At 35.3% G+C, this 20,580-nt stretch overlaps 1 protein-coding gene across 3 annotated transcripts in view; it reads left to right on the top strand.

Annotated features, from left to right (window-relative positions):
* The window catches only part of TAF2 (TATA-box binding protein associated factor 2), a 59,501-nt gene that overhangs the window by 16,407 nt on the left and 22,514 nt on the right, over positions 1–20,580 (top strand). For all 3 annotated transcript variants that reach the window (XM_059865995.1, XM_059866004.1, XM_059865986.1), the window contains exons 10-20: positions 1,322–1,407; positions 4,998–5,133; positions 6,142–6,296; positions 8,260–8,374; positions 8,475–8,584; positions 9,240–9,305; positions 11,188–11,440; positions 14,848–14,988; positions 16,326–16,436; positions 17,749–17,942; positions 18,492–18,631. In XM_059865995.1, coding sequence (XP_059721978.1) covers positions 1,322–1,407; positions 4,998–5,133; positions 6,142–6,296; positions 8,260–8,374; positions 8,475–8,584; positions 9,240–9,305; positions 11,188–11,440; positions 14,848–14,988; positions 16,326–16,436; positions 17,749–17,942; positions 18,492–18,631 — 1,507 coding nt within the window. The remainder of the gene's footprint in view (positions 1–1,321; positions 1,408–4,997; positions 5,134–6,141; positions 6,297–8,259; positions 8,375–8,474; positions 8,585–9,239; positions 9,306–11,187; positions 11,441–14,847; positions 14,989–16,325; positions 16,437–17,748; positions 17,943–18,491; positions 18,632–20,580) is intronic.

The raw sequence follows: 20,580 nt of genomic DNA, 5'->3' as shown, positions 1-20,580 counted from the left end.
TGTTTGGACTCCCGAACCAAAAAAGAGTCAAAAAGATGCTACTTTCGGAATTCTTGGAATTGAATATAGGATTCATAAGAATTTGTATTTGGTGAATTTCTTATGCTGTGATGGCTATCCATACAGCTCAGAAAGGCTCCAGTATTAGCTTGGATAAGTGATGGTTCAGGTATCTTTTAGTATCATTGAAATAATGAAACAGTACAAAACTCCCTGTTTGAAGTGATTTCTTTTCTTGGAAAACAAATTTCTATCTATAGCTTACATTTCCAAATGTAATCTTTGAGACAGGTACTTTCTAGTGCATTCTTTGCAAGTTACATTTACTCACAAAAAGTTACATATCTTCTTTCTCTCATCATGTTCTCTTACTGTCCCTACTCCAAAAAGTAAATCCTAACCCTATTTGCTCCATTTACATCCCTTACTCATCTGGGGACCCAGTACCACTTCCTTCTCTGCCTAATGCTCATTCAGTTCACCAGTCTGGTGTTGTCTGTGCTGAAGGTGTTGGTGCTGCAGAGAACAGCAGAACTGGATGGAGGTCTTTTGGAAGAGTTCACTGCTGTCTGCAGCAGGAGTTGCTCATATTGTTCCACATCTGTCCACACTAAACTAAAGGTGTCCACGTTGAATTGAGAGGTGCTTCTGTCACAGGCTCCAGTTCTGCCCTTTTTCAAGTGTATTACCAATATATGAAAGTGTGCAGGTTGATATGTATCAATAAATCTCAATACATATAAACATTTGGAAGATCTTTAACAGTGCATTGCATCACTTTCCATTTCCTGTCCTTAAGCTGACACAATTTGATTCATGTTGACTTTTGGGTGAAAAAAGTCACCCTTACAAACATCCTGCCTTAAGATGTGCTCGTTAACCTGGCATCACATAAGTTCAGACCCAGTACAGAGCTTGGGCCAGACATAAGTATTTATTTATTTATATCTATATTTAATATATTATATTTATTTGTGCGTGTATATCTGTTGTTGTTTTCCACTGCATGAAATACTGATCACATTTATCTCTTTTGGTCAAAGACAATTATTTATTGAATAATAATACTCTGGTTATAATGTAGTTCAGCACTGTTGGGCATTAGCCCCCTGTTCAGCCCCTGAACAAGTATGAAATACTAATTTCTACTGTTTTATTATTGTTTGTCATTTGAGGAACATCCCTGATTTTAAAATACTTCTCCCTTTGTAAACAAACTTATCAGGAGGTATGACTTGAACAATATTAAAAGCTTTCCTGTCTTCTTTAAATAATTTTTCTGCTCTTCAAAATTATGCTTACTTATGTATTTTGTTCTTAGGAGTTAGATCAAATCGTGGCATACGAACTGAAGACTGGAGGAGTTTTATTGCATCCAATATTCGGAGGAGGAAAAGAGAAAGACAAGTATGTTTATTTAAGCTGCATGTCATTGCAGGGTATGTTTTCATGGGGCCATTAATATATGCCTTGGGTGTGTTGTGTAGCGCAAGGCCAAATGCTGAAGATCTCAAGCTACCCAAGGCATGTATTACCAGTCTCATAAAGTACATCTTGAGTATATTGTAATACCTAGGGTTTTTTTTTCTTTCAAAAAGGAAATTAAGTATAATGAATGTTTTTAATGCTGTTAGGAAACTGCTTTTTAGTAAGAGGATAAGCGAGAACATGGAGCAAGAATTTTGATGTGAGCTCTTTCTGGAGTGGTTAGTGATTTTCAGGTTTTTTAATGGTATCATCAGCTTTCTGTTTCTTTGCTCTTTTTACTTTCTGCTCTCAGATACCACCTTGTAGTCTTAGACTGAGATTTCTTAGTGTATTGGGGGTAGAAAATGATCAGTCTTAGACTGAAATCTCTTAGACTGAGATTTCTTAGTATATTGGGGGTAGAAAATCTAATGATCAATCATCTGTGAAGTACTATTAGTTATCAGTGTGAAATGGCTGGGTTTTTATTTTCCCGGTAATTGTAGCTTCAGTGTGTCTAGATTAGAATGATTCCCCTTCCCTCTCTTGTAATACTCCAGTGCTACCCACTGAGAAGTACTAAACCCTGGAGGTGGAAAAATACTGCTGCATGTCAGATCAGTAAGTTAATATGGGTTTCAGTGACAAGCTTTTGCTGGGTTTTTCTTTTCTTGCATAAATTGATCTCCATATAACACAAGCCTCACAAGACTTGCTTTTTGGAAACACACAAGCAGCACGTGCACAACTGCAAGGTTGAGCCTGTTCAGGTAGACTACTATGTCAACTTCTGTTCTTTACTGCAGCAGAAGCCCTTGTCTTATGAAAATACAACAAAATTGTCTGTAACAGTGGTTCTTTTGCACTTGATAGTGTGCAAATCCATATTTTGTTAATTTAGGTTAAAACTCTGGATTTAGAACTGAATGAATAATGAGAATCACTAAATTCACAGTAATAAGATCAGATGACAGTAGAGATAAGGGGCACATTTTTAAAGAAGGAAAGTCACTAAAATCAAAATCTCTTTCTGACTGTTAATTTTACTAGTTTCACTATATTTATGCTAGAATTGGACACTTATAATTGAAAAAATCTTGTCCTAATGCTCTTAAAGTTGTGTTTCCTTGCTGTGATATATTGCTGGAAACTGTTTCTAGTTATTTTACTACTTCATTGCGTTACAGCTTGTTAACAATAACCACAGCATCACTTAAGTATGAATTACAGCTTGCTGTTCTTTGTAGATTGCAGAGTTCCCTGGTATGTAAATAATGGATGTGTTCCTGATTCTGAGAGATAATTTGTATTGAAGGAAAGTATTTTCCTAATAGGGCCTTGAACATTTTTCTCCAGTATATTCTATGTATTTCATTTCTTTGTTCTGCTTGTTACGATACAGCTGGCAAATGCATTTGCAGCACAGCAGTTCCAGTTAATAATAATATGAAGAAAATTTGTGTTAAATAATAAGCTAATTTTTCAGCTAAATTAGAAGTAAAATATAATAAATCATCAAGGGAAATAAAAAACAAAAACCCAACTTCCTTCAGACATACAAATTAATTTCTGTGCAAAACAAAGGTCTCAGATTCTTCCTGTTTATGTCTGGTGTAGCACAAACACTGCACTCCAGAGTGCTTATTCTAAAAGTCAAAATCCCAGAGCTTGGGAAAATGAAGGAAAGAAAACTGCAGATTAACTGCCATGTGGATGAAAGCTTCAGAACAAAGCTTTGTGTGCAAACTTTTCATTTCATGTCCTTCTCCCAGACTGTGGTTCTCTTCAGCCTTTGATTTTGCTGGTACCACCCTACTGTAAAAGTTGAAAACTTTTGAAAACATATGGCTATATTTCATATGGAAGAAGCTTACTAACAAGGTTTACATTGAATGGCTGGACTCTTTTTCAGGAGCATGAGCATTATAAAATTCTGTGGAAAAGCTGCTTCACTGTCTACTTTGACAAAGGCTCTAGGTCCATATTGGTAATTTTAACACTGTTTTGGTTCCAGTTCAGTAAAATCTGTGGAATCATAATGATTGAAGAAAAATATAAGCTGAAGAAATGTATTAATATTGAGTGAACTACAAGATGTAACTGTCAAATGCAAACTTGACTCAGTTTGTTTTGCAGTTAAATAATGTAACCAATACCAAAATCAATCAACACTTAGTCAATTTTAAAAGGGATCTTGGGATTGTGGGTACTGGCTTGGTTGTGCTTTGCAAGAGAAGAATTTTACAAAAGTCAATCAACTTTGAAGCTCAAAGTCAGTCAAATTTGAAGCTAGATAAATAGTTTTTATTCTGAGACCAAATTATTATATAATGTCTGAACCACAACCTCAGTTTCCTCCTTGAATTTCAGTTCTTTCATGGTTGCTAGTCCTTCCCTACCTCAGAATAGAGAAGTATCCAGAATAACAGGAGTATTGTGATCAGGGGAAGTTCAGCAACTGCTTATCAACTACAAACAAGGAGTTAACCTACATACTTCTTTTTCACAAAATTACTGTACCTGAGAAGGGTAATACTTCTTAAATTTAGAAATACTTTTTTCTATCTTCTTAAGATGTTTAAGCAGATACTCATGAGCAAAGTCAAGGGATTCTCCCAGTAAATAGAAGGATGGAAAAGTTATTAAGGTATTGCAGCTACCTTGGTTCTTGCCATCTGAAATATTAAGGGCTGCAGACAAGGAGCCAAGTGCTGGTACTCTCTAGAACACTTGCTAGTGAACCTCAGCAAACCTTGTTTCTTCAGATGTGTGTTACTCATTCATGGAAAATTCAGATGTCCTGTGAAAAATACTAAAAGAAGAAACATAGCAAAGCAACATACAGTTGCCTCAGACTTGGTTCATCAAGAAAATTAAGTCAGACTATTAATAATTTCTTCTTCTCAAATAAGTCTTTAAAAGGAGGCAAAAAAGTCTTATTCTTCTCAAGGGTTAAATATTACCGGCCTAGTCTTCTTTGCCATATTATCTGATTTAGAAAATAGCAAGTTTGCCAAAATATTGAAAGATAAAGTTGTTAAGTAAAATAAAAGGAAAGAAATTCCTTAGGCCCATCACATGAAAGTGTTCTGTGAATTCTAAAACTCCTACTTTTCTTGAATTGCAATAATTATTTATTTAAATACAAAGTATTTACTATATACAGCTACTCTTAAATGGAAGTAGAGCAGAACATTGCTGATTCATGAGTAATTTCCAGATTCAGTCCCAGGTTCCTTGCTCAGTGTGCTGGTGCTTCCACTGTCTCTACAGCCCTACACAGCAGCTATCATGTGCCATTAATCTCTGTGCAGTACTTGCTGTATGCCAGGTACATACACTCCTGTCACCTCTCTGGACAAGTGAATGGTCATTTTAAGTGTGCCATGATTTGTTACTAAAGCAGTACAAGAAATCCTAAGCAATTGTTGGTGCAGCTCTAAGCTTGGTTGCTGGGGTACATTTTAAGTTTCATTCAATAAAATGCAAAATAGATGGTTTTTTTGATTTTTTTTTTTTTTTTCCCCCAGCCCGGCTTCACATTTACATTTTTCTATCAAACACCCTCATACACTGTCCTGGGAGTATTACACTATGTTCCAGTGTAAAGCACATCTTGTTATGAGACTGATTGAGAACAGAATTAGCATGGAGTTCATGTTACAGGTAGGTATTTAGATGATTATGTGGAATATAGAAAACCCTTGTCTTCAATTGCATTTCTGTTCATTAAATAGAGTTCAGAGAAGTAGAGAACAGGTCATCATAGGATTCCTTTTGTAGTTTCAGTTTTAGCAGGACTGCACAAACATTTGGTCATTTGTGTTAGGACAAGATTAACTGTTATTCTTATGCATAACTTACAGTACTTCTTATATGCTGCATATTCTCTTTAATCTTAAGGTGTTTCATTGATTTGGGTTGTTGTTAACATTGGGAGCCCATTTTCCTGTCCCTGACTGGTGCTGCTGTGAGCTAACCTAATGAAATTATAAATGAGAATCCAGCTCTTGCTGTCTCATTATATGAAGTTTTCAGTCCTAGATAAAACTTAGATGCTTATATTAGAGAAGCATTTTAATAGAAGATTGTAATTTTATTCTGAAATACTGAACTTCTGCAGAACTGTAGTTTCTCTTCTTCACTCATCATCTTTGGTGACGTACCTTAGAAAAAATAAGGTGTTACAAATAAACAGTTAAAAAATGAGTGATATTTTCACATCAGCTTCAGGTTTTTGGGAGGTTGGGGGTTTTTGCCTTGCTTTGAGGTTATTTTTAAGGAAAACATATATGTTATTGTGCTAGAGCTATTTTAGGTAGTGGTCAGGTTGAAAATACTGCAGAGAATCTGATGAATGTTTAATTTCTGAAAAAGAATATATTGTCAGTGATTTCTTTTACTGTAGATAACTTTTGAAAGTTGATGATCTTTTAATGGATTTTGTGTGTGCATATGTATGTGTAACTTGGAGGAAGATACATTTGGACTGAAAATTTCTGATATGGTCGAGCAAATAAAGCCTGTAATGTCTTTATTTTAAAAACCTTTTTTTGAAGTCAGTTATCAGAAAGTGAGTTTATTGACCTTTAGTTGCAATTAAACAGAAATTAAACAGAACAGCTATTTTATATGTAAGTATTAAGGGAAAGTAATAACTTTTTATCATTTTAGGTTTTCAACAAGTTGTTGAGTCTGGCCAGTACTGCTTCATCTCAGAAGTTCCAGTCGCACATGTGGAGTCAGATGTTGGTTTCCACATCTGGGTTTTTGAAATCTATCTCAAATGTCTCAGGCAAAGACATCCAACCTTTAATAAAGCAGTGGGTGTATCCTTTTTATTCTTGGTCTGGATTGTTAATATGGAAAATGAATCTGGTTTTTTAAGTGGCACTATCAAAAGAATGTGAAGAAGGGCATGAAATATCTTTGCATAAAACAGTTAAGTACATTATTCTGTGAATTAGATATGTGTGTGAGCCACAAGTTCACAATCTTTTCATAGTCCTTTGAACTATACTGGCTTTTTTGCATATGCTTTACTAGAAGGGATTTCATTATTTTAAGTTTTCATTTGAAAGAAGCACAGGAACTCTGCTGGAATTTAAGGCCAAATTATACTAAAAGGATTCCAGAGGACACTGCCCATAGAAATATGCTGAACTGGGACATGGAAAATGCTATAGTCTGGTGCATTTTAATATGTGATTTCCAGTAAATCACCATGAAATAAGTAACCTAAAGCACAGACTATTAGTTTACAATATACTTTAATAGCTTGGTAGCTTGTGTTAATAGCACAGTTTCAGGTAAAATAAATCTCTGTGTGTTGATTCTTCAAATTTAGGGGATATTAGTAAAGAAACAGGGTTTCTTACTTTGGATTGATATGAGGGGAAATTTGAACTGGCTCCATTTAGCAGGTCTCATTGTTACTTTTATTTAATGTGACTCCAGGCTAGAATTGTGCGTGACTGCAGCAAAAACATACCTTACTGTTGTAACAGACAACAGAAGAAGGTATTTAATTTGAGCTGACTTAACAATATTCATGCATCTCAATATCTTAACTAAAAAGCACTGTATAATTAGTATTTTTAGAGTAATTTGAGAAATTAGTATTTTATTTGCATCAGAAGTGGTCATAAAGTATAAATACACATTATTCTGATTTACATACCTTGCTGTGCCAAGCACTTAAGAAAAATAGAAGTTCTGTATTCACACTGCAGTGACAGTTAAATGTCAGTGTTACTGTCTGAGCTGGGTGAATCTTAACTGCATCTGTTCTGTAAGGAAGAAAGAATTGTGCTTCACACATTTGGGGATTATTTTCACCTTTTCCACACTTTGGCCTCCTAAAACCACTAGAAATGTCTTAAACTGTACCTGATGGCAAAGTCTCAGAGCTTCATGAAGGCAGCATCCATGAACAGAACCAGTCTGAGGTATTTATCCAAATGGCCAAATTTTGGGAGGAAAGTTAATAACCTCTGTATTAGAAGAAGTGTCTTTGAATATGGAAGCTCTTCCCTAAAATGTTGGGACATGAAAGAACAGATTTTCCTCCCTTGCTTTTGTCTCATGTTGTCAGAGATTTGTGAGAGTGTGCATTAGACTAAAATGCTTCAGTGTAGTGTTTTAGTTTGCTATAAGTCAAGTGTAGTAATGGCTGTGATACAGAAATGAATTATGAAATTATTCACAGGAAAAGCTGTCTTAAAGAAATCATTGCCTGGGCAAAAATTTAGAGTGAGATTGTTACTTTTTATCATTCATATTGTATACTTTCATGTATATGTGAACTCACACACGCACGCACACGTGTGAATGCTCACATGACCCGGTTTGGAAAACTGCAATAAAATAATGGAGTTAAATGTAGTGTGGGTAGAAAACAGAAACTAATGTCTACATTTTCCTCTTAGTTTTATTTAACTAAAATACATAGTAAAACCATTACTGAAGTCTTACACAATTACTTTTTCTGAGAGCATGCCAAGGACATTGGATGTGGTAGAGTCCAGAATAGTTTTTCATAATTAATTTCTTTGTACTAGGTAGTTTTCATTTCATTTCGGTTTTTCTCCATAAGAAACACGAAAGGAAAAAAAATTTAAGGAACGTAAAACCCCAGAATTTCGTGAATGAACATGAGTGATTTAATTTCCAAATTTTCTTGGAATGGGAAATTCTAGGAATAAAGAGGCATAAAGCAAGTGTTAAGAATTGAGAATTATGGATTTTTATAACTATTGCATTTTGCGCTAGAATTCCTATACTACTTATTAGGGATCAGAGTGGAGTGGTAAAATTTTATGGTAGCTTTGCATTTAATAGAAAACGGAATGTATTGGAATTGGAAATAAAACAAGATTACACATCTCCTGGGACTCAGAAATACGTGGTAAGGTGCATTTTCCATATTTTACCTACACATACAAGTATGGTGTATACATTAATAAGCATAAGTTTAATGTTAATAACAAAATCTTGTGAACTTGAAGGGTCCTCTTAAAGTGACAGTGCAAGAACTTGATGGCTCATTCAACCATACATTGCAGATTGAAGAAAACAGTCTTAAACATGATATACCTTGCCATTCTAAAAGCAGAAGGTAAGAGCTAAAATACTAACTGCAGGTATTTTTACTATGGATTTATGAAAACATTCAGGGCATTTGATGATAAATATATGCTTCTTAATCTTACTGACTAAGATTCACCTGTGATGTAAGTGGAGAATTTCATACTGTTTAAGGACAGCAAGAAACCTTACAACAGTTCTTAATTATAAGTAATTTTGTAGAAGTTTTATGAAGATCTAATTTATGTAGAATAAGCTGAGTGAAGACTCTAATAAACAAATTATTCAAAATTTTCCCATTCTTTGAATTGGAATCACAAATTAGAGGGAGGACAGATGTAGGCCAGAGGAGTGCCTAAAGTGAAGAGAGTGCCGGGACTATTTGGCAAACCTAAGGAAGAAGAAAAGTGACATACTTCCCTCATAGAGTCTCTCCATCTTCTAATGCATTTTGATAGTTACTTTGAATTCTACTTCTCAAGCTTCTGTGTTTATGTGTAATTGTAAAAATAGTGGGGGTAAAAATTGTAGAAATGGATACATAGCTCAAATTTGTATTATGAATATTATGCTTTTATGTGGTGAAATGCACAGAGTACTTTTGCATTCCTAAACTTCATTTATAAACATATATTTGCCAGTCTGGTAAGTAATACATCTTTTTTTTTTTCCCTCTTTTTAAATAGAAATAAGAAGAAAAAGATTCCACTGATGAATGGAGAAGAGGTGGACATGGACCTTTCTGCTATGGAGTAAGTTGGCTTGTTGGAGTTTCTCAGTGTGAGTCTGAGCCATCTTCCCCTTGTCTAAAGCATGCTATTTTGAAGAATTGGATAATAAAGTTGTACTTTATTATATGACTGACAACTTTCCAGACTATCTCACATTTCTCTGTCTTTACTGACTCTTTTCTGCTGTAGCTGGGAAATGCTGGCAAAGTGTAAAAAGTATGGGTTAACCAATATAATCAGATTTTATAATAAATCTGGACATGGTATGGTGATAGTAAATTACTTGACTCTAACTCATTTCCAATGATGTCTTTCAGCTGACTTTGTAGGTAAGATGTAAACAAGAATTTGTTTGAAACCAAGTAAGAGCAATTTTTATTGGATCTTGAAGACCATTTAACTGCCACTAATACAGACAGGTTCCTGAAATCTGTAATTACAAAAGAATTCCTGTAGATTAAAATAATGATGAAGTGCTTTGTGCTGAAATCCACGCTGACATTCATTTCAGTTGGAACTGTTAAGCTCTTTGGAAGCAAATTGTTGCTCAATTAAATACCTGCCTTACCCTCCTTGACTTGGAGCCAGCAGTACCCTCAGAGACAGGAGAGGTGTTGGCATCTGGTTTTCTCCTCTTGAAAGCCAGTGGTGTCTCTTTGAAGAAGGATAGATTGCTTGTCACCTTAAAAGTGTTGCAGATTCTTATAAATTTAATCTCATCTAATACATGATGAGAAAAAAAATTTTAAGACATATTTACATTGAGCAAGTCATTGCTATCATTTCCATATGACAGTTGACATATTAATAGTTTAATTATATTGAACGATAATTACCCTAAATATTTGTGACTGTTTTTGATCATTTGTGCTCAGGTCCCTGCTTTGTTATCCTGAGCTGAGACTTCAGTGATCCTAGAAAGACCTTTGAACTGGGATAGGATTTTATGCAAGACACTTGCATTTGATCTGCTAACCTGATCTGTGGTGTGGTCATTCTGCTGTCCAGTTTGGGCTTCTCTGCTCCAAGCGTGTGTGATAATACACATTCTATTTTCTAAATCTTGTGTATACACTCTTTGATTGTTGTTTCTTCTCTAGCTACGAACTTGGTGGCAATTCTGGATTTTCTACAAACATATACAGAAATACACATCATATTTATAATGACGCTCTTTTCATCCGTCCAAACTCTCTCCTAATGCTTTGTTGGTATTTTGATTTTGTGATTTTTATATGGAAAAATGAGTAAGAGAATGTATTGCATAATTTGTGCTTGTTGCTCCCATAAACTACTTCTGCATTCACAGCACTGTGGGAATAATAAAGTGTAAAATGTGTGTTTGGGTGAGTAATTTTATCTGTGGGATAACTTCAATCCTGATTTTTATCATTTTCATGGTTACCCTTCTCAGCTTTCAACATCATAGCATATGAGTGGTTGTAAAGGAATTTCACATCTATTGATTTTAAAAAAGTGTATTTACCACGAGATTTTCTTTCTTGGATTTTTTTTTGTTTTGGTAGTCTTAACCTTTAGAAGGTGATAAAGTGCTTATCAGTTAGGAAAATTTTAGCATCTGAGCACATAGAATTAAATATACTGGGATCATACAGTAGTTTACCATGAACAAAGATCTGTAGGTTAAAAATACTATGACACTGTATTCACTTTGATATATTAGAGGTTTGGACAGATTGCCCTGGGAGACTATCAAATTGCCATCCTAAAAGCAGGAGATTGGAGCAAGAGACTTTCAAAAGTTCTCTCTAACCTGTATTTTGTTATGGTTCTTTGAATTTAAGTACTGTACAAATAACTCATAACAAGTTAGATGATCTTTAGAATTTCTTTAGTGTTGAAATTTTGTAAGCTATTAATGTTTTTTTTATGTCTGTCTTAGTGCTGATTCCCCCTTGCTCTGGATAAGAATAGATCCTGATATGTCAGTACTGAGGAAGGTGGAATTTGAACAGTCTGATTTCATGTGGCAGTATCAGCTGAGATATGAGAGAGATGTGGTGGCACAAGAAGAAGCCATTCTGGCACTGGAGAAGTTCCCTACTCCGGCATCCCGGCTAGCACTGACCGACATCCTGGAACAGGAGCAGTGCTTCTACCGGGTGAGAATGCTGGCCTGCTTCTGCCTTGCAAAGGTGAGCTTGTGTCCATGGCAGAAAGGGAGGAAATCCACTAGACTTTGTAAATGGCTGAAAATGGATCAAAACTCATCACAGTTCCTAAACTGGCTTGAGATTTAGCTTCTTAAATGTATTTGCCAAGTATTTTTAACATGGCTGATTTGAAAGGAAAGTTGTATTATTTTAGTCTGTAAATGGAGACTGCAGAAGGCTTTCATAATTGTCAAAATTGAGACGTCAGACATGAAAACCACAAGGGATTTTTCCAGATTTCATTAAGTAGCAGAAATAAAAGACTTTTGTTTCATTTTTTTTCAGAACCAAAGTATATTTTTTATTATTTTAGTGGGAAGTTCCTTGGCCAGTCTTTTGAGAACTCTGAAGTGCTGAAATTCATCTTTTCCTAATTGAACTTCAGATTGCTGCTCTGTATCGTTTCAGATTGAATAGGGTCACAAAATAAACATCAAGCTGGGATACGATTAAATCTTTAAAAGCCAAATAATTGCCTTGAAAAGGGAAGATCTTTTTTTTCTTAGACATAAAATTAGCATTAAGAATGAAAACTAGTAAAGCCCTAATTTTGCATCAAGTGAATGGAAACACAGAAGAACAAGAATTTCTAAAATGGCATATTAGTGACTTTTATGCACAGGAAGACATATTGATTGACAATTTGTTCAGATTATTGACACATAGCTTGCTTTCTGCTGGGTACCTGTTGGGAATCATTTAGTTCCCATACAGAAATAAAGCCTTCAGCCATATTTTGAAAATCAACATCCCATTTTTTTTTTGACAAACTTATTTAAAATTATGAAACACTGATGTGAAACTGCCAGAGTATGTTCTAGTACTGGTGCTGCCAGTGCTGACTTAAAATATGCGCTTTTCATAACAAATTCACTTGGAATCTAATAGTATCTATTTTCCACTATCTAATAGTATATATATTCTACAGGTAAATTAAAAGAGCAGTTGTTGCAACATTTAAATGCTGTAGTTTTTTTCTATCTTTACTGTAACTTCTTTGGCAGTTGGGCTGCAGATAATCATTGCTGGTTTTGTTCAGTTGTAATTGTATGGAACATTTTGGGTCTGTGGATAAGGTGGTTGACTTGCAAAAAGGAAGATAATAAGGCAAGCAAAAAATATGGCTGTGACATTAATTCAAGGTGAAGGAGCATGGCAGAACAAAGTTGTAGATATTTTTATGTAAGTACCTGGGAGGAAAGTGTAATACATTCTATTACTAATTCCAACATCAGGACATTAATAAGAATAACTTCCTGTTGTCATTGAATTTAATTTTCTCAGGTTGTAAATATTCAGGACTTGTATTCTTCATTGAAAAAAGCAAAGTCCCTTGTGATTATTCAGGAGGAGGGTTCTTTTTTGTTGATTTACAATTTCTATCTGGGTTGCAGTTACTGTTGTCAAATATTTTCAGTGTACTCATGTTGATACAGAGAAATTATATGTGACAATGCAATTGTCAAACTGAATTTGCTATACTTTCTTGTTATACCTCATTGTAAAAAAGGACTTCAGTCTCTCAGGAGTAAGGTATCGAGGTGACATATTAAATCCTCATTGATAAATTAAGGATATGTGTGAGCATGTGTGCACACACGCTGTGAGTCTCATTCCTGAGTCCTTCAGGGCAAGTAACAAATACAGAGAAAGGAGAAGATAATTTCACAGTCTTAACTCCTGAGGATACACAGGCTGATTTCCCAGTTCAGATCCATGGCAGTGTAGGTGATGTGTTCCTACTTTGCAGTAGGAACACTACCATCACAAACTTCTCCCTCCCAAACAATGAGGAGTTTCATAGATGTGCATGAGAGTTAAACCTTAGTCCACATTTTTATGCTGTACTGAATTTAATGGTGCAGAAATGGAGTGTGCCTCCTGCCTTTTTTAAGTAGGAATAATGCAGCATAGGTCATTTGTGCTACTGCATGAGGAATGTGCAGTTACATTTAGTTCAGAATGTCTAATGTTTCCATAGACTAAGTATAAAAATGAGATTCTGTCAGTAAAGAGAACATTAAATGAGCTGTACAACACATGATAAGACCAAAAAAATACTGAAAAGATGATGGTTTAACTACTATTGATTTTAATTGAAAATAGTTGTTTATCTACAGGCTTTGTAAAATTAAATGCTTAAAAGATACACCCTGATATTAATGGAATGGTGAATATCTTGTAAACATAGGACACTTTGATCTTTTGGGGATTGAGTTTTATTGGACACTGCTACATAAGTTTTGTATCTGTAGTTTTAAGTTCTTTATCGTGGTTTCTAAGCAGTCTTTGGGATGGATCTTCCCCTGCAGGAAGAGTTATTTTAGCTTTCAGAAAAAGCTGTACCTGCTTCTTTAGTTCAAGCAGTTCAGCTATTGCAAGGGGAAGATCAATTGCAGTGTTTTCCCTCTCTGATTTTCCTTTGGTGCCTGGCTTAGTGGAAAAATGGTTTTTAGTAATAAAGCACCACACTTCCCCAAAAGCAATGATGAAGTATATTGCTGTGCATTTTCAGATAGCTTCTTGCTTTTTCTTCAATTACTGCATATGTAATAGCCTTTGAAACAAGCTACATAATTTAGAAGGAAATCATCAAATTCAGGTTTTTCTTTGTAAGAGCAGATTTGTCCTTAGTTTGTAGTGGGTCTGTAACAATGGGAATTCCTGCTACATTTTAGGGTGCATTGGTCCCATTTGCCACCCTGTGGCACCACCAGGCACAGGTGTTCTGCAGGCTTTCAGTGCTTCTTACAGCAAATGTAAGAAACTCAGGATGCTGGGAAGGCACAAAGAGCAGTTTTGTCTTTGTGGAACCTTAACTGTCTTATACCAAAGCAGACTATAGCAATAAATTGTTCTCAGTGCACAGTCTTCAATAAATGACAATTAAAGTTAGAGGGCACTGCCTTGCCTTTAACTTTAGGGGTGGTCTTTTATTCTTAGGGTGGCTGAGGCCTGTTTAAAGTCTAGGCTGAGGTTACTGGCAGGGTAAATTTGGGAAGTTGGTATTGCAAAATCCCCTTCCATCACTGGCTTCTGTAGAGTCAGAGAACTTGGCTTAGTAAACACAGAATATTCATCTAAAATATATAAAAGAGAAAATAATTAAGAACAGAAGTTTATCATGGAAGGATAGTTAGTTGCAGATGTCTTCCAAATGGAACAATTTCCATAAAACTTACCTTTAATGTAGATAAGATATATTGGGAATGACACTGAAAACTTAGCTAATATAAGATAATACACTCATGAAAGTAAGTATCTATTTAAAAGAGAGAATGTTCTTGGCAATTACCCTTTTTGATGATGGGAAATGTGTATTTTTCTACAGCCAAACTAAACTAGCAGTGGTCATGTTAATATGATTTCCCTTCCCCCTACTTATTCAGATTGCAAATTCCATGGTAAGTACGTGGACAGGACCACCAGCCATGAAGTCACTCTTTACCCGAATGTTTTGTTGTAAGACTTGTCCAAACATTGTGAAGACCAACAACTTCATGAACTTTCAGAGCTACTTTCTTCAAAAGGTAAAATTTATTTTTCTCAATGAATGTTTTAAAAGAATTGTCAAAAATACAAAAATGTTCCTACAACTGACAGTTACAGGAATGTTTGTAGCACAAACCTGATTTCCTCTTTAATAAAAATCAAAGTAACTGATTCTTTCTCATATGGCTTCAGTTTGTTCAGTCTTATTAAAAATCAATTAACAAATTCTTAGCTATTTTTTTCTGATTAGGTGAAGGTAAATTAGCAGTATCTTCAGAAGAATGGAAAATTATATCTTATTATATAATTACTTGCAATTATTTGTGAGCTCATTCTTAAATAGTACTGTAAGAAGGATACTAATTTTATCTTTTAGGTGAATTCAGCAACTGCCTTCATTCTTTAGGAGCAGTTATACCATACTGCAAGTAAAATCTTATAACTCTTAAATTAGTGGACATTTTCAGTTCAAGATACTGCATAATCCTTCTTACCCTCTTCTTTCTATTGTCAGCGTCACATATTGCCACTGTTTATTTTGGTGTTAGCGCAGGTTTTTTTGCTGTAACCTATGGTTGTTCATTTGATAACAAGATTAATCACAATGTTTTTCTCTCAAGATTCACTTGACTGGGTGATTGAGTCCTTATTTCATAGGTTTCATATTACTGATTGTATAGAAAACTCAAATTTTGTTTTTTTTCACTCTGAACAAAACTGTTTCATTCTTCATGTCATTCTTGGACCTTCTTTTTGTATTTTTCTGCTTTTTTGTTATTGTTCAGCCTTTACCACTAAATCTTACATTTTTCTCCCTTTTAATCCTGTGTGCCAAGTTTGTAGATCTAGAGTAAGATTCTTAAATCTATGTTGAGTGGAGCCTAGAGATCTGCTTAGCTCATTCTAAAATAAATACCGAATCAGAATAACAGCTGTCTGGCTAATAATTCTTCAGGCTTCACTGACCCTGTTGGATCTATATGTCTCAGTGAAAGTGGAAGCTTAGACATCATGTTCACATGAAAACACTCAAATTCAGTGTCTATTTCAAATTCCATCATCATTTTCTATGTCTCACTGTTTTTCATTTGATACCTTTTTGATAGTGTCTTGACTTGAGAGTCTGTTTTTTGGATGTACTTTTTTTTTTTAAATGTCTGTATTGTGACTAATTACTGAGCAATAACTACATAGTTTATTTGATTTGAAAATTATACAGTACATGGTCTGACTTTCAAAAATTATGTAAATACAGCTTTTCAGACACCTACTATTGTAAATTTGTTAATTGCTGATTTTCAGGACGTACTTATTTTGAGGGTGTAACTATAATTTCAGTAATGAAAGAATGATATTAATTAATTGTATTACACAGACCATGCCTGTTGCCATGGCCCTTCTGAGAGATGTTCACAACCTTTGTCCTAAGGAGGTTTTAATGTTTATTTTGGATTTGATCAAGTATAACGATAACAGGAAGAATAAGGTAAAGACAGTCTTTATTTTAATCTCTTACTGATTTGTTTTTTGTTGAAAAAAGTTTTACTTAGTACACTGCATGATGTTTGATGCCACTGCTGCAAATACCTAGCTCAGAGTTGATGAAAAGGTGATGTGGTAAATGTTAGAGAATGTCCTGTAGCTGACATTTCTATGGCAGCATTTCTTGGATATTTCAAAGCTCTGTGTGCTCGTTGTTAATGCTTGTCTTCATTTGCACACATACTTTTCTTGCTTTACTCTTCTTCGTTCAAACGACCCAAGTGTTTGGAGAAAATGTAGCATGAGAAGTTCAGCACTGTTTTTTGATGTTTATTTACCTTGAGAGGAGTATTTGAAAGAGCAAGGAAAGGAAATAATCTTTTTTAACACTATACAGGACTCTAGAATTCTGTGTTCTGAGTATCAGTTCTAGCTCACAGAACTGGATTGTCTTCATGTGGTTAAATAACAGATGAACCACAGGTTTATGTTGTTTCATCACTAAACTGAACCATCTGAGTTGGAAATGTTGTCACCCCAAGTTCCTTCCCAAACAGAGCACTTCTGAAGGATGATTAAATGGCCTTTAAGATCCTGAGATGATACAAAATTCCATCTGTATATCTAGGAGCCTAGCATAATCTTCCCAATTAAGTATCCAAAGTGGAGTGGAACCAGTCTAATGTGTCTTAAACTTCATTTTTTTTGTGTGTGTAGAACACACAGTGTATCAAGACGTGCTGCTTGTTACTGAAATAAGGATGATGTATGGGGAGAGTTAGAGAGTTGGATACATGAATGCAGGCATCAGTATTCAAATAAAAGGGTGATGTGCTGACATCTCAGCCTCACCTTTCTATGTGTCCCTTCTACACATGTTTAACATCTGCTGGATCTGGCAAATGTTGGGTTTGTTTAGGTTAAAGTAACTAATACTCAAATCCAGTACTTCTTTCTGCTTTTTTAAAATTTTATTTTTATATGTTTTGCTGCTTACTAACACAACCAACAGATGCAAAAGACAGCATAATGAAAGGGGTGAAACCATGAGCCCAGGTAAGAGGGGTGGATGAAGAAGTAAGATCTTTTTCACTAAGCAGCAGTGAGCTTATTAGTTCATTTCAGAAGCTCATGAAGTTGCTGGCTGGATTAATGGTATGATTTTCAGAACCATATTTTCTTGTTTTCCTTTCTTCTGCAGTTTCTCCCATGGTCTTGGTTTCAAGATCTGTTCTATAACAGGGCTTAAGCATTTCTTAGCTTTGAAAGGATATATACTGTTATATTTTCTTGTGTTAAATATTGGTTTTATGTAGTTTTCAGACAACTACTACCGTGCTGAGCTGATTGATGCCCTGGCCAACTCTGTGACTCCTGCAGTCAGTGTGAACAATGAAGTTCGAACATTGGATAACTTAAATCCTGATGTACGACTTATTCTTGAGGAAATTACCCGTTTTCTGAATATGGAGAAGCTTCTTCCCAGTTACAGACATACTATCACAGTCAGGTATGGTTTAATGACACTGCTTTTCTTGGGTTTTATGGACCTTTCTGTAGTTTGCTTTTGAGATTTTAGCTTGTATGTCTTAATCTTAAATGTCAAATTCCTTTCAAAAGCTGATAATTTCAAAAGCTGATAATGCAAGTTTGTCTTGATTGCTTTACTTTTCAGCATTAATTCTTGTCAATATAGACCTTTAGTAGCAGTCATAATTTGATCATCCCATGTCTCTTTAAGAAGAGCATTTATGAAAGTTTTGCCTTGTTACAATAACTGTAGAGCATGCAACATCATCTGAGCTGTGTTTTCTCTAAGTTATCTTGGCTGTACTGAAACCAAGCAATGGATTTGACAGAGTGGAAAATTTTGTTTGTGTTTCTGCCTAGTTCAGAGATAATAAGAGCTGTGTGTTAATCCTGTGAATGTAATTGTAACATGTTAATCATGTTAGTGTGGATAACATAATTCAGAAGATTTTCAGTACTTGATTTGGAAAAAAGTAATTTTATTTTTCTTGGCTGGTATTCCATAAAGCTGATGTTTTACCATTTCTAGCTGTTTAAAAGCTATTCGAGTGCTTCAGAAGAATGGCCATGTCCCGAGCGATCCTGCTCTCTTCAAGTCATACGCAGAGTACGGGCACTTCGTCGATGTCCGGATAGCAGCGCTGGAGGCTGTTGTTGACTATACAAAAGGTACTTTTTTTCCAAGTATTTTGACATTTTGTAACAATTCTCATACAAATGTAATGCTTACCTCATTAATATTAGGTTGAAATAGTGTCCACCAGAAGAGCTTGTATGGTGACAGGTGTATAAATAAGAAACTGAGATTTCTATTATTGTTTTGTCCCAGCAAGTACAAGTGTTATGAAGATGTGCTGAGCACTGTTTCTCAGTGCTTTGCAAATTGAATCAGATACCAGTATTTTGAATTAATGAGTGGCAGTAAGGGGATTTGGTAATTTGTCTTTAACACTTCAGTGACTTTGATTTATTTGATTCCAGCCATAAATGCTAGTCAAAGTCATTGATTTTGCTTTACTTTCTTCCTGATATCTTAATTGTGCTTTTTGCATGTATCTTGTGGTTATAAATTTTGGAAACTTAGATTATTGTAGAGATATTTTGGCTGATTCTGTTTTGCCATTCCTTATGCATAGCTTTTGTTTGTGAGATGTTTACATTCTTTTAATATTACCTTTATCCTAGTTGACTATTGCAGGTCCATGCAAAAAAATCCCTGGACAGTTTCTTGAATGCTCTGTAGTTGATACTCAATCCTGACAGATTTCTGATGGTTGTTAGAAATTACAGCTTCAGTGATGTGCATTACATAAAGTTAATTTAGTATTATATTGTCCTGTTCATTTATTTGGGTTAGTCTTTCTTTGTTCAGGAGATTTGTAGTACTTTTGTGTTTGGAGGTTTATACCTTTCAAAGGGGCCAAATCCTTCAGTTCTTCCTCTGTAGCAGACTGGTGGATCTAGATTTCTAATTATTCTCTTTCAGATTTCGTGGGTTTGTTTTGTTTTCAGGGTAAAGGAGAGTTTCCTTTGCTTGTTACACAAATAATTGTTTTCTCCTTTTTTTTAAGGGCTGTATTACTTTGACATTACTCCTGTCTCTCTGTCCAGAGACTTCTCAAACTAGATGAGCAGTGGGTGGTTTTGAGGCAATTGGAATCTTTGAGTGAATGCATTTGGTGAAACTCAGGCATCCAGTCACAGGCTGAAAGCAGGCTGTCATTCCAAACAGCTGATAACTGTGAGGAAGGCTGTGCACCCAGCAGGCTCCCTCCTGTAATCCACCACTCTCTGTATCCTTAATCCACTGTACTCAGACCACAGTGGTGATCCCATGAGTGATACACAGCTAGAATTCAGAACTGTGCTAGTGCTGTGCATATCTCTCTCTGGTGGGCTAATTGCTTTTTTCCACCCTTCATAGAATGTTAGTGGAAATATTTGCTGGAGAATAGAAAGCTTACTCATCAGCTCTTTTCCTTTAGAAGAATCTCCTCACTAATTCATCCCACCCTGTGGAAAGACAAACTGATAGAAATAAAGTTTTCTCATTAAATTCTTGACCTTTTATGGATGATATTTATAGTTAATAACTGGCTCAAATAAGAAAGTGTTTGTACTACAAAATAATAAAGTACATATTTAAAACAGCTGATCAAACAGGGTGTTATATAAGCAAGATAATAGGGTAAGTTGCTTGAAACCTACAGGAAGCTAAAACTTGAGTGGTGAAAAGTAGTAGATTACTTGAACTCGATGGTTGAGCTGAACAGAGTTTTTGACTGAGCTCAGACTAGAATACGGCTGTACCTAACTGCCTTGCCCCTTGCTAACTGCTTTTTCTCTGATGCAGAGGTAGCAGATGCAAATACCTGTCTTCTATAAAGTCTCTACAATTCACCACACAGCCTGCTATCTAGCTGGTCATCAGTCATTTCTCAAATACAAGCTTACAGCGCTGAGCACAGGAGCTCCTGCTCCTGCTTTAAGACTGGTGGGTTTTTGGTGGAGGGATGACCCAGAAACTCAGTGTGCTGACTTCTTCCTCTAGCCATAGAGAAGTTAGCAGTGCTTGTCTTGCAGAGCCCTGAACCTGCCTTTGGAAGGAGAAATGGTTG

This window comes from Haemorhous mexicanus, chromosome 1, assembly GCF_027477595.1.
Source record: "Haemorhous mexicanus isolate bHaeMex1 chromosome 1, bHaeMex1.pri, whole genome shotgun sequence".
NCBI classification, from domain to species: Eukaryota; Metazoa; Chordata; class Aves; order Passeriformes; family Fringillidae; genus Haemorhous; species Haemorhous mexicanus.
This window is presented reverse-complemented; position numbering and strand designations above follow the sequence as displayed.